Below are 14,328 nucleotides of genomic sequence, written 5' to 3' on the forward strand. Positions count from 1 at the left end.
GTAGAATATTCCGTATTTGTCTGTTAAGCCCATTTAGTCTCCAGTGTTGTTCAAATTCACTGTTTCCTTATTGATTCTCTATTTGATCTATCCATTGTTGAAAGTGTGTTATTAAAGTCCCCAACTATTATGGTATTGCTTTTTATCTCTTCTTTTAACTCTGTTAGTTTTTGATTTATGTATTTAGGTACTCCAATTTGGGCCAGTATTTAGAATTGATATAACTTTTTAAAATATTGATTCTGTTGTCATTACATAATATCCTTCTCTGTCTCTTTATACCATTTTTAGCTTAAAGACTGATTTGTCTGTTATAGGTATAGTTTTGTTATTACCATTATAATAATTTTTGTTACCACTTGCCTGAAATATCTTTTCTATCAATTTACTCTCAGGCTATGTATGTTTTTAAGTCTCAAGTGTGTCTCTTGTAGGTAGCATATTGTTGGATCTTATATTTAGCCATTCTGTATCTTTTGATTGCAAGATTTAATCCAATTATGTTAAAATAATTATTGATAAGGATAATTTGTTATTTTTGGTTGTTTTTGCCATTTTGTTTTCTGGTTGTTTTATAAATCCATTTTTCCTTGTTTCCTGCTTTCTGTCTTTTTTGGATTTTGATGCCTTTTCATGTCAGTATGATCTGATTTCTTTATCATGTTCTCTACTATAGTTATTACAGATATTGCCCTTGTGGTTACCATGAGGCATACATAAGATATCTTAAAATTATAACATCTTGTTTTAAACAAATAACAACTTAACCTCAATAGGATTCCTAAACTTCATGCTTTTATTTTCCTCTCCCTCACATTTAGATTATTGATGTTAAAATTTATGTTTTTATATTGTACAACTAATAATAATTTTGCAGTTATGGTTACTTTTACTATGTTTGTCTTTTTAACTTTTAAATTAGAGTTGTATTGAATTTGGCACCACCATTAACATATTATAAGCCAAGACTCATGTCAAGGAGCTTGCCACTTCTTTTCTTCTAGGAATTTTATGGTTTCAGGTCTTATATTCAAGTCTTTACTACATTTTGAGTTAATTTTTATATATGGTATGAAATAGTGGTCCAATTTCATTCTTTTCTATGTTGCTGTTCAGTTTTCCTAGGCTTTATTGAAGATACTGTTTTATCCCTATTGTATATTCTTGGCTACTTTGTCATAAAGTAACTGATCATATATGCTGAGATTATTTCTGGAATCTCTATTCTGTTCCATCAGCCTATGTATTCAATGCCAATACGATACTCTTGATCACTATAGCTCTATAATGTAGTTTGAAATCAGGGGTCATGATGCTTCCAGCTTTGTTCTCAAGATTGCTTTGTCTATTTAGGGTCTTTTGTAGTTTCATCCCAATTTTAGAATTGTTTCTTCTAGTTCTGCCATTGATATTTTGATAGGGGTTGCATTGAATATGTAGATTGCTTTGGGTAGTATGGACATTTTAACAATATTAATTCTTCCACTTCATAAGCACAGAATATCTTTCTGTATCTTTGATTTCTTTACAGTTTCATTACTGTCTTATACTTTTAGTGTGCTGGTCTTTGCCCTTCTTGATTAACCTTATACCTAGGTATTTTATTTTTTCTGAAGTGATTGTAAATGAGATTGCTGTCTTGTTTTCTCTTTCTGATAGTTTGTTGTTATTGTATAGAAACAACAGATTTTTGTATGTGGGTCTTGTATATTGCAACTTTACTGAATTCATTTATTCAAGCAGTTTTTTGATAGAGTCTTCAGGGTTTTCTATATATAATATAATGCCATATACAGACAGTGACAGTTTACTTCCTCCTTTCCAGTCTGAATACATTTTTGTGTCCTTTTTCTTACCTAAGTGCTCTGGATAGGCCTTCCAATACTATTTTGAATAAAAGGTATCTTGTCATGTTCCTGATCTTTGAGGAAAAGCTCTGAGCTTTTCAACATTGAAGATAATGTTAGCTATAGGCTTGTCAGTCATATCTGGCCTTGTTATGTTGAGGTACATTTCCTTTATATACACTCTATTGAGAATTTTTATCATAAATGGATATTTAACTTTGTGAGATTTTTTCCTGTGTCTATTGAGATGATCATATGAATTTTAGCCTTTGTTTTGTTAATGTAATATGTCATGTTGGTTGCTTGGCAGATGTTAAACCATCTTTATAACCCTGGAACACATCCCACTTGATCATGGTGTACAATACTTTAAATATATTATTGAATTCAGTTTACTAATAATTTGTTAAATATTTGGGGTATTGGCCTATAAATTTTTTTCTTGTGATGTCCTTGTCTGATTTTGATATCAGGATAATGCTGGCCTTATAAATAGAGTTTGGAAGTATTTCCTCTTCTATTTTTTGGAAGAGTTTGAGATGGATGGTATTAATTCTACTTTAAATGTTTGGTAGAAGTTGCCAGTAAAGCCATCTTGTTCTGACCTTTTGTTTGTAGGGAGTTTTAAAATTGCTGAATCGTTCTACCTACTAATAATTTGTTTATTCAGATTTTCTGTTTCTTCAAGATTCAGCCACAGAGCATTGTATGTTTCTTTGACTGTATCTGTTTCTTTTTGGTTTACCTATTTGTTAGCCTCTAATTGTTTGTGATAGTCTCACAGTTTTTAGTATTTCTGTGGTATCATTTGTAACATCTCTTTAATTTCTGATTTTATTTGATGAGACTTTTTTTTCTTGCTGAGTCTACCTAAAGTTTTGTCAGTTTTGTTTATCTTTCCAGACAAAAAGCTCTGGGTTTCATTGATCCTTTCTACTATGTTTTTAGTCTATATTTCACTTATTTCTGCTTTGATCTTTGTTATTTCCTTTCTTCCATTTGGGAATTATTTGTACTCATTTTTCTAGTTCCTTGAGGTGTGGATGGTTAGTATATTTGAGATTTTTCTTGTTTTCTGAGGTAGGCATTAATTGTTATGAACTTCTTTCTTAGAACTGCTTTTGTTATATCCTATAAGTGTTAACATATTTCCATTTTATTTTGTCTCCAGATGTTTTTATCTGATTTTTTATATCTTTATTGACTCCTTGACTGTTCAATAGCATGTTTTTAGTGTCCACATATTTGTGAATTTCTGTTTTCTTTTTATAGCTTATTTCCAGTTTTATGCCATTATGGTTAGAAAAGAAACTTGATATGATTTTTGTCTTTTAAATTTGTTATGATTCCTTTGGTGGCCTAATATATGATCTATTCTGGAGAATGTTCTATGTGCATTTAAGAAGAATATATATTGCATTTCTTTTGGATGAAATGTTCTATATGTATCTGTTAAGTTCATCTGGCCTAATATTTTATTTAAGATTAATATTTTCTTATTGATTTTCTATCTGGATGATTTATCTATTGATGGAACTGGGGTACAAAGTCCCCTACTATCATTGTTTCACTATGTCTCTCTTTAGGTCTGTTAATATCTGTTTTATGTTTATATTATCTCATGTTGGGTATATAAATATTTACAAATAATATATCCTCTTGTTTGATTGACTTCTTTATCATTATGGAATGCCCTTATTTATGTCTCACCACAGTGTTTAAAGTTTATTTTGAAAAACAACAACAACAAGCAAACAAACAAAAGTCTGTTTTGTCTGATATAAGTATAGTTTCTCCAGCTTTCTGTTGGTTTTCATTTGCATGGGATATCTTTTTCATGTTCTCACCTTCAATCTTGCATCACTTGTAGTGAGTCTCTTAGAAGCAGCATGTAGATTGGTCTTTAAAAAAAAGTCCAGGGGTGCCTGGGTGGCTCAGTGGGTTAAAGCCTCTGCCTTCGGCTCAGGTCATGATCTCAAGGTCCTAGGATCAAGCCCCGCATCAGGCTTTCTGCTCTGCGGGGAGCCTGCTTCCCCCTCTCTCTCTCTGCCTGCCTCTCTGACTACTTGTGATCTCTGTCTGTCAAATAAATAAAATCTTTAAAATAAAAAGTCCATTCTGACATTCTGTGTCTTTTGGAGAATTTAGTGCACTTACATTTAAATTAATTATTGATAGTTATGTACTTATTGACATTTTGTTAATTGTTTTAGTGTTTTTTTATTTTATTTTATTTTGTTTTGTAGTTCCGTTTCTTTTTTCTTTTGCTGTCTTCCTTTGTGGTGTGATGACTTTCTTTTGTGATATGCTTAGATTTCTTTCTCATTATCTTTTGTTTATCTACTATAGGTATTTTCTTGGTGGCTACCATAAGGCTTAAATATAACAACTTATAATAATTTATTTTAAGTTGATAACTTAAGTTTCAAAGAATTTTAAATCCCTGCATTTTACCCTTCCCCCCCAACACTTTGTTTTTGTTGTCATATTTTGCATTTTTATCTTGTTCATTCCTTAACTAATTAATATAGTTACCATTATTTTTACTTCTCTTGTCTTTTAGCCTTCATAGTAGCTGTATAAGTGACCAATCTACTACCTTTACTATACATTTACCTTCAACACTGAGCGCTGTCCTTTCATATTTTTGTTGTTGTTGTCTTATTATTGCTAATTAATGTCCTTTCTTTTCAGCTTAAAAAAGTACTTTAACATTTTTTTGTAAGGCAAGTTTAGTGGTGATAGACTCCTTTAATCTTTGCTTCTGTAGAAAATTCTTTATTTCTCTTTTAATTCTGAATGGTATATGAAGCTGGGTAGAGTATTTTGGTTGAGATTTTTCTGTTTTTAGCACTTTGAATATATCATACCTCTCCCTTCTGGCTTGTAAAGTTTCTGCTGAAAAATCTGCTGATAGTGTTATGAGGGCTTCCTTATATGTGCCAAGTTGTTTCTCTTTTACTGCTTTTAAAATTCTCCTCTTCTTTTTAACCTTGGCAGTTATATTATAATGTGTCTTGGTGTAGGTCTCTGATTTCATCCTAGTTGGAACTCTTTGTGGGTCCTGGATCTGGATATACATTTCTTTCTTCAGATTAGGGAAATTTCAACCATTATTTCTCCAACCATCATTTCACCCCTTTCTTTCTCCCTTCTTGTGAGATTTCTATAATGCAAATATTTATCTGCTTGACATTGTCCCATATACTCATTAATCTGTATTTACTCTTTTTATTTTCTTTTTGATGTTCTGACTGGATGAGTTCTCTGCCCTGTATTTGAGTTCATTGATCCTTTCTTCTGCTTAATCTAGTCTGTTAAGGAATCCCTCTAGTGTATTTTTCATTGTAGTTATTGATTTCTCCTGACTGGAAATTTCTTATATTTTCTATTTATTTGTTAAATTTCTCTTAATCATTTTTCTCCGGAGTTTAATGAGCATCTGTGTGACAAATGATCTGAGCTCTGTTAGGTAAATTACTTATCTCTATTTTATTAAAGTTTCCTCCCCTTACCCCCACCCTGAGGTTTTATCTTATTCTTTCATCTGGAATGTATTCCTCTCTTTCTACCTTTTGCTTGACTCTGTGTTGCTTTCTATGTATTAGATGATAGCTACCTCTCCTACTCTTGAACGATTGGTCTCATGTGGGAGATGAACCTTGTTTTCTAATGCTGCCCTAGCTCTTGATTGTCTTTCAAACCTTTGCAATTGTTCAGAGAGCCTATTTATTTTTAATAGCTTCCCAAATTTGAGTGTGTACCAAGACCAGTCAGTGTCCCAATAGGGAGGATTTCATCTAATACCTGGATTCAAGCTGATTGGAAGCCAGACCCTGAAGCAGAAGCTTTTAGAGTGCAAATATATACTGTCCTATGGGACTACAACCATAAACCCTGCTGGGCCCTTGAGCCAGGTGATCTGGATATGTCCCCTGGTAGCATTGACTATAATATTGGCTCCAAATGAGTGTGCAAGCTCCTTTCTGGGAGATACCTATGAGTTGTAGTGAAGGAGATTGCAAAGATGGCATACCCATCCTATATTCCCTAAGAGTCCTTCCATGGCCTTTAGATGCATACCAAGCCTATAGTCTGTCCCTATGTCTGAAACTCCAGCACTAGCAAGTAAGTCTCTTTCATAGAAAATCTGGGAATGTGTTTCTGTCTATTGTCTGTGTAGTGTCCTGTGGGTGGTAATCTGCGAGGAATTGTCTCTCTGATTGTTACAGTCTTGTGTGACCCAGGAACACAAGCTCCCTCCCCCCTACCCACCAGAGCCTGAGGATCAAGGAGTATCCCCTGGGCAGCAGGCATAAAAACCAGAATACCATCAGGTAAGAGATTTGTGCAAGAGCTTTCTTTGAGGGATGCTAGTGCTCTAGGAGAGGATGGTAGAGGGAGAGAGAGTGAAATTAGTGCCTACCCTCCAAGGTTTCAGGAAATGTTTACAGTTAGTCCTTAGATGTGTGTTTAGCTAGGAGCCTGCACCTCAGGCTAAAGCTGTAGCCTGAAGCTAATAGTTCTCTTTAACAGAAAGATTGGATTCATGTATCTGTTGCTTTGTGCCATAACCTGGGCATGGTAGCTGTTTAAGAACTTTTTCTCCATTAGTTACATTCCTGTGGGACCGGTGAGTATAAGCCTTACTGGTTACCAGAGCTAGTCAATATAGAGCTGTCCCCTACAGCATTTGTAAAAATCTGGGCAGCAGAAAAAGGTATAAATGTCTTTCAGGAAGATACTTAGCTGGCTGGACTGAAGCAGAGGGAGGGTGCAAAGGTTATATCCACTGGCCTTATTTCTCTGAGAATACTTCCATAGGTCCTTATAATTGTGCCAAACCAGTAACCTGCCCCTTGGGCCAAATCTCCTGTGGAAGGAAATGGCCTCTTTCTCAGAAAGATTGGCAGTGTGTTTCAATGTGCTATCTGTTTAATGCCTGAGGATTTGTAGTCTGTCAAGAGCTTTCTCTCTAATTGTTATAGCCTCTTGGGAACCAAGAATTCAAGTCCCCTTTGTCTCCATAGCCAGGTGATTAAAGGCAGCCATAAAACAAACAAACAAACAAAAAAACCCCCAAACGAACAAACAAACAAAAAAACCAAAACCAAAACAAAACAAAAAAACAGGTCACTGAGAGAAAAACTGTGGCACTGGATAGGTGGAGAAGTTCTTCTCTGGGATATAGGGGTGTTCTGGAGTGCAGTACAAGGAAAGTACAAAGATGGCATCTACCATAAAAGGAAAGAAATAGTAAAGAAGGAGAAGGAAGAAGAAAAGAAAGGAAAAAAAAATGAAAACAAATGAAAAAAAAAAAAAAAAAAAGAAGATGTCACCTGCTGGCTTTGGCAAGGCAGAAGGAAAGCATACAGGAAAGTGCCCATTAGCTGAAGCATAATGGTGTCATCCACAGGAGAGGGGATAAAAAGATGGTAACTTCCAGCTTTAGCAAGATGGGGAGAGCAGGAAGAAGTCACCTACTCCTCTGATTCTGGAGGATAACTAGTAGGTCTCTGCCCCACCAGACCAATGCTTTGAATTAGGAAATGAGTCCTTTTACCCAAATCTGAGTGGTTTTTACTTCTGCAGTGGGCCCAGGATGGGTGAATCTGCATGTAGGGGCTCTTTAAGGAGATGAATTTGATAGTTCATAGATCTCCATTTCTTTGGGGCCAGTTATTGGAGTTTTATTAGTTTTTGTGTTATATTTATTTGATTTTTGTCATCATTCATTTCTTACATTGCTATCTGCACATTTGGCTAAACAGTCCCCTTTTCCAGACTTTATAGGTTCACCTTGACAGAGACACTTCTCCAGATAACTCAGTTTGGGTATAATGTCCTAAGGCAGGTGGTACCTGCTATTAGGGTCTATTTTCGGTGAGGCAGCTGTTCTAGCTCTGAGTGTGTACCACTGGCTGAGAAGAGTTAGATAGGACTCCTGGCTTGGTTTCTTACTTGGCTTGCCCAAGTGAGGTTGTAGTGTGGGCTCTGTGGTTAGGCCTAAATCAGTCTCTGGTTATACTTATTAGGTGGTTGGGATTTGGTAGTATACTCAGCAGTAGATGAAGCTTTGAATTAGTTTCTTTGCCCTAGCAGGACAGTAGGAGAGGAGTCAGGGCTTACACAACTCATTATTTGTGTGACTGAATATCCTAGTCAGTTGAGGTGACCCGTTTTGCTCTGCAGACAGAGGAAGCCATGGGCTGTGCTCTCTATTCAAGTGCCACTTTAAGCAGAGCTATTGGATGGAATTCACAGTTTCTTGTGTGCTCTAGGGTAAGATTCTCAGTTTGAGCAGGCTGAAGCCAATATTCAGCAATAAGTACAAATTGGTTTCCTTGCCTAGATGCAGTGAGATAAACAGTTCCAAGTTCACTTAAGTTCCTTGTTTGTAGCCTTGACTCAAACTGCCCCATGCTGAAAGTTCCCTGCCTGAACAGGACCACTGCCTTTCTTCGGGAGCAGTCAGCTCTATCTGCCTGCCACTCATTTTGCTGGGTTACACAACAGCTTCTGGGTATTCTCAGCAGCCCTTTCTGTCTGATGAAACCAGGGATCATGCTGTGCAGCACGTGGGGCTATGACAGCTCTCCTGTGGGTGGACCACTCTAGACAACTCCCAAGTTTTCCTAAACAGGGTTTCCCATTGAGAGGGACCAGGAGCTATAGTGAGCAGTGGTGACGCTATGAATTAACTCCCCTGACTGGGCAAAACAGGGGAACCCTCTAAACTGGGTGCTATATTTGCTCTTGGGGTGAATCAGCTCCCTCTTAGCTTGAGGATTGCTGGTGTCTTCTGCCTATCAAATGGTGCTGGAAGCCATGCTTTAAAGTGGTAGGGCTATGACTTAGTTCCCATGCAAAGGCATACCAGGTTCCAGGGCCAGAAAATCTCCTTGTTTAAGTTAATATTACTTGGGTTCCCTTGTGCATACATGACTAGGCCTTTTTCTTCTGCTATTTTCAGGATTTTCCCTTTGATTTTGGATTTCGGCTATATTTTTCTAAAGATTTTATTTATTTGAGAGAGAGAGAGAAAGAATGGAAGAGAGAGAGAGAAAGAACACACAGAGGGAGAATGAGAGGGAGAAGAAGACATCCCACTGAGCAGAGAGCCTGATGCTGGTCTCGATCTGAGGACCCTGAGATCATGACCTGAGCCAAAGGCAGATATTTAACTGACTGAGCCACCCAGGTGCCCCTGGATTTCACCTGTTTTACTATGATGTATCTGGATATGATTTTTATGCATTTATTTTACTTATAGTTTTTTTTGAGCTCTTAGATGTGTATATTAATGTTTTTCATCAGATTTCAGAAAGTTTTAACACTTCTAGTATTTTTTTCTGTCTTTTTTCTCTCTCTCCTCTCCTCTGGTAAGTCCTATTACTCATATGTTGGTGGGACTTAATTGTATCCCATGCATGGTTTTTTTGTGGGTTTTTTCATTTGTCTTCATTATTTTCTATTAACATAATCTTTATCAATCTTTTCAAGTTTTCTGATTTTTTTCTTCTTCTAATTCAAATCTACTGTTGAACTACTCTAGCAAAATTTTCACTTCAGTTACTGTACTTTTCAACTGCAGAATTTTCATTGGTTCTGTTTTATAATTTCTATGTCTTTATTGATAATCTCTCTTTGAAAAGATCTTGTTTTTATACCTTTCTTTACTTATTTGAGGCTTATTTCCTTTAAACATATTTATAATAGTTGCCTTTAAGTATTTATCTGTTATGTCTGAGATTTGTGCCCTTTCAAAGGCAGTTTCAAAGGCTTACTCTTTGCTTATACTTTTGTGCTTCTTTGCCTCATAATTTTTTGTTGAAAACTGGACATTTTAAATAGTATATTGTAACCACCCTTGGTTGATCTCCTTTCCTGGACTTGTTTATTTGTTTAATAACTTAGCTAGACTATTTTAGTAAACTTTATTTCCCCTGCATTGGGTAGCCTCTGGTATTGCTCCTTAGAGGGCAAACTTTTAGCCAGGTGCAGTCACCCTTGGAATGACAGTGATTTCAGTGCTCTTTGAGTGCTAAAACTTGAGTTTCCCCTTTTCTGATTTCTTGTTAAGCTATTCTGAAGGTATCATACCTATTATTAACTTTCAGTAATTGCCATCTGACTACTCTATTGTTTTCAACAATTCCCTGGGAAATAAATTGCTCCACAGTGTGATCTTTTAAAACTGAGCTCTTTTTTTTAAATTTTTTATTTATTTATTTTTTCAACGTAACAGTATTTATTGTTTTTGCACAACACCCAGTGCTCCATGCAATTCGTGCCCTCCCTATTACCCACCACCTGAGCTCTTTTCAAAAGTGATCTTTGAGGCCAATTTTTGCAGTTTCTTCAGATCCCAGAAGGGCTCTTCTTAGCTGTCTCTTTTGGTTCTCTCTGATAAACCTCAAGATGGTTTAGTTTAGCTTTCTACTCTCTTAGAGCAACCCTTCTCCTTGTAAGTGTTTATCACTTTCTGAGGGCAAGAGTTATCAGGGTTCCAGTATTCTCTGCCTATTGCACCTGAGTTAAAGCTTCTACCTTATAAGTGAGTTCTGAGAGGAGGAAGAGAGCCCAAGTTCTCTCAGACATTCTTGCTTGAAATAGATTCTCTAAAACATGGATCTAGGCTAGGGTATTTCTTGCAATGACTCTGTAGCTCTTGACTGGAACTAGGTAGGGAAGGGATCCTGTGTTTTCTTGGTTTTGCCTTTTTTTTTTTTTTAAAGATTTATTTATTTGACAGAGAGAAATCACAAGAGAGGCAGGCAGAGAGAGAGGAAGGGAAGCAGGCTCTCCGCGGAGCAGAGAGCTCTATGTGGGACTCGATCCCAGGACCCCGAGATCATGACCTGAGCTGAAGGCAGCAGCTTAACCCACTGAGCCACCCAGGCGCCCCTGGTTTTGCCTTTTTGGAGTAGAACTTCTGGTAGTCTAGAGTTAGGTCAGGGGAGACAGAGAGAAAAGAGACAGTGAGTTGTTTAAATCCAACAGTATCTCACTGTTCTTCCTGAGCTATAATAGATTTTATTGAATAAATATTTGTTTATTTGCTGTATGCCCTTAGGACAATTTCCAGAGATTTTAAATGGTTGTCTCACTGTGGAGAGGATCCACAGAACTCCTCACAACTGTATCCCAGAAACTGTCTCCCTAATATGATTCTATTCAAAGCTACTTTTTTTTTCTTTCTAAAAACTCAACAATGATTGTTCATTCCAGTGACCTATGCCAAATATATTCTTGCTTCCTTAAGCATACTTCTGACTGGCTTTTTGTACCTGTTGTTTGCTCTGCTAAAATTTTTGTTCCCTGAGATTCCCACATTATCTTGTTTCTTTTCAGTATTACTATCCCAATCCAGGCTGTGTGAAAAAGCAATTCACTCATATCTCTATGTTTTATTTCTGTATTATCTATCTCTACTTATTTTTTTAAAGATTTATTTATTTATTTATTTATTTATTTGAGAGAGAGACAGAGCTAGCAACATCAGTAGTGAGAGAGAGAGCAGGAGCAGGGAAGAGAGGGAGAAGCAGGATCTCCACTGAGCTGGAAAACTGACAGGGCTAGATCCCAGGACCCTGGGATCATGACCTGAGCCAAAGGCAGATACTTAACTGACTGAGCCACCAAGTTCCCCTATCTATCTCTACTTTTAAGAGAATATAAGCTTCATGGTGTTAAGGACTTTCTTCTCTTCACAGAGCACATATTAGTTACTTTCAGAATGATACTTTTTCTTTGAAAATCCCTGTTTCTTTCTTCTTTTGGCAGTTAGTGACCACTAACTACTAACTAGTTAGTAACCACTAACCACTAATATGAAAAATGGGAAAAATTGCTTTCCTTGGTTAATTTTGTTTTACCTCTGCTAATTAATAATAATGGCGACTGTTATCTTCTATAATTTTTTTGTGTTCCACGATTCATTGTTTATGTACCACATGCAGTGCTCCATGCAATATGTGCCTTCCTTAACGCCCACCACCAGGCTCACCCAAACCGCCACCCCTCTCTCCTCCAAAACCCTCAGTTTGTTTCTCAGTGTTCATAGTCTCTCATGGTTTGTCTCCCCCTCCCATTTCCTCCAACTCACTTATACTTCATTCATCACTTTAATGCAAACAACTTTACTATTTCATTACATAGGATGAGTGTTACTGACTTCTGCACTGGAGCAGGAAAGTCAAAAGATTTCATACTGGTTATCTTATATTTCTATAGATAATTTAGTCATGTTCTTCTTGCCATTATATTATAAAATACATAGTTAAACATGAGTACAGAATTGTTTGTGGATTCATATCACCGGAGATTTCTCAGCATTCATTCATTGGTGAAGGATGATGAACAAACCTCAGTGCCTAAGTAGTTTTAAATAATAGTAATTTGAAAACAAATATTACATTAAATTTACCACCCTGTTTTCAAAGGTGTATGTGAACTCATGAGTAGTTTTCTTTCCTTTCTTTATGGCAAAAAAACTAAATGACAATTTCCCCCCCTTATACTCAGCCCCTTGTTGCTGTGCAAAAAACGTCAGGAGAAACTTATTGGTGAATGTGAAACAAAATGGATTTACATACACAAAGGATATGAAGACAGGCTCTTTAAGAATCTCTTTTTTCAACCTGAAACTAATATAATGGGAAAGCTTACACATTGGAAACATGTAAGTATAATTAGTTTATTACTTATCTTTAAAATTTTTTATTTAAGATACTATAGCTATTTATGTAGCATTTGTAAAATCTCTTCATTCTCTTTTAAATATTTCCATTATATTGTTAATATTCTGCTTGAGATTTTCTCAGTGAAAGAAAGTCATATAATAACAACACAAATATAATTTTTGTGGTGCATTATTCTTATTACAACCATTTTTATATTTATGTTTTGTATATTTTTCTTGTATTGATTATTATAAGTAGTTATTAACATTAATGTAAAAATCTCTTCATAGTAGTTGAAAACTTAAAAAAGTATTTAGTTTATTAAAGACTAATATTACTATATATATTCATTCATTGTTTTTTGCTAAGTTATGTATTGCTTTGAGGACACGTTGAAAATAGAAAGAAGCTTTTATTTATTGAGTGCCTACTATGTATCAGGCACTGTGCTAGATATTTTGCATGTGTTCTGTAATTTATTCTCCACAACACTGTAAGATAGATATCTTTATCTCATTTTTATAAATAGGGAAAGTAAGGCTCTGACAGGGGCATAATTGAGTGCATTGCTAAAACTTAACGTCAGGTTTTCTGACTCCAGAATTTGTGCTTTTTTTAATCTTTAGATTTTTTTAAAAATTTGGATATTATATAATGGTAGAAATGAAGAATGAGACTGTTTCTAAGCAGCTTGCACTACAAATGTTTCCATTATATTAACATGATTAGAAAGGACTACAAAAGGCCCAGACTCTCATTAGTCTGATTTCAGTGTTATTGAGGACATGTATTCTAGAATAGCACGGGAATATCTTTAAGCCCTTAAAACCCAGAAAAAGCTACTCATTGAATTAAAAATGTAGGTTTAAAGGCATATGTATCCCATTCAAAACTTTTTCCTCATTAGCACATAGTGCCCACTGTATTAATTTGCTCTATATGATACTATGTTTTATAAAAGAATGATTCTCATTTGAAGTGTCTTTTGGTCCTCTATGTAGAACATAAACTCACTAATTTCAGGCATGAAACCTGCTTTTTTATATGTTTTATGCAGAGGAGACTTTCACTGACTATTGCATATGGTACATATCCAATTGACAATTGATTTGGGTATATATTATGTATTTATAAAATATTTACACACATATACATAGGCATATATCCAAATGCAAAATATTACGTACATATATGGGTATATGTTGTTACGGTAAGTGACTACTATGTGAGCATAAATAGAAATAAAATATTCATATTATAGAGACATTTTATTTAATATCTGTGAAGTTAGGTAGAATATATCACTGTCAGGAAGTATTTTGAATGTTAAGAAATATTGGAAATTTATTCACTATAAGGAGTTTTCTAAAGCTCTTTAATATCATTGGTATTCTGCTAACCATGTCACTATTTTTTTTATTTTAATTGATTTATTTATTTTTTCAGCGTAACAGTATTTATTGTTTTTGCACAACACCCAGTGCTCCATGCAATGCGTGCCCTCCCTATTACCCACCACCTGGTTCCCCCAACCTCCCACCCCTGCCCCTTCAAAACCCTCAGGTTGTTTTTCAGAGTCCATAGTCTCTTATTAAGCATGTCACTATTAATGTTAAGAACTATTCTTTCATATTCTGTAAATATGTACATTGTCCTGTGCTTTTTCACTCTTTATAGCTACTACTTATAAAACATTATAGAAGATGCTCAGCACAATTTCTCAAGAGTAATTGAAATTATTCTAACTTGTAAGATTCATCTTTGAATCTTTACTTTTTCTCTATAAAATTGTTGTT

General features: G+C 35.4%; 1 protein-coding gene across 1 annotated transcript in view; it reads left to right on the forward strand.

The window, feature by feature from the left end:
- LRRIQ3 (leucine rich repeats and IQ motif containing 3) overlaps positions 1 to 14,328 on the forward strand; it is a 222,657-nt gene that overhangs the window by 102,388 nt on the left and 105,941 nt on the right. Inside the window, exon 5 of the mRNA XM_045979656.1 lies at positions 12,375 to 12,531. Coding sequence (XP_045835612.1) covers positions 12,375 to 12,531 — 157 coding nt within the window. The remainder of the gene's footprint in view (positions 1 to 12,374; positions 12,532 to 14,328) is intronic.

Source organism: Meles meles, chromosome 1 (genome assembly GCF_922984935.1).
Source record: "Meles meles chromosome 1, mMelMel3.1 paternal haplotype, whole genome shotgun sequence".
NCBI lineage: Eukaryota > Metazoa > Chordata > Mammalia > Carnivora > Mustelidae > Meles > Meles meles.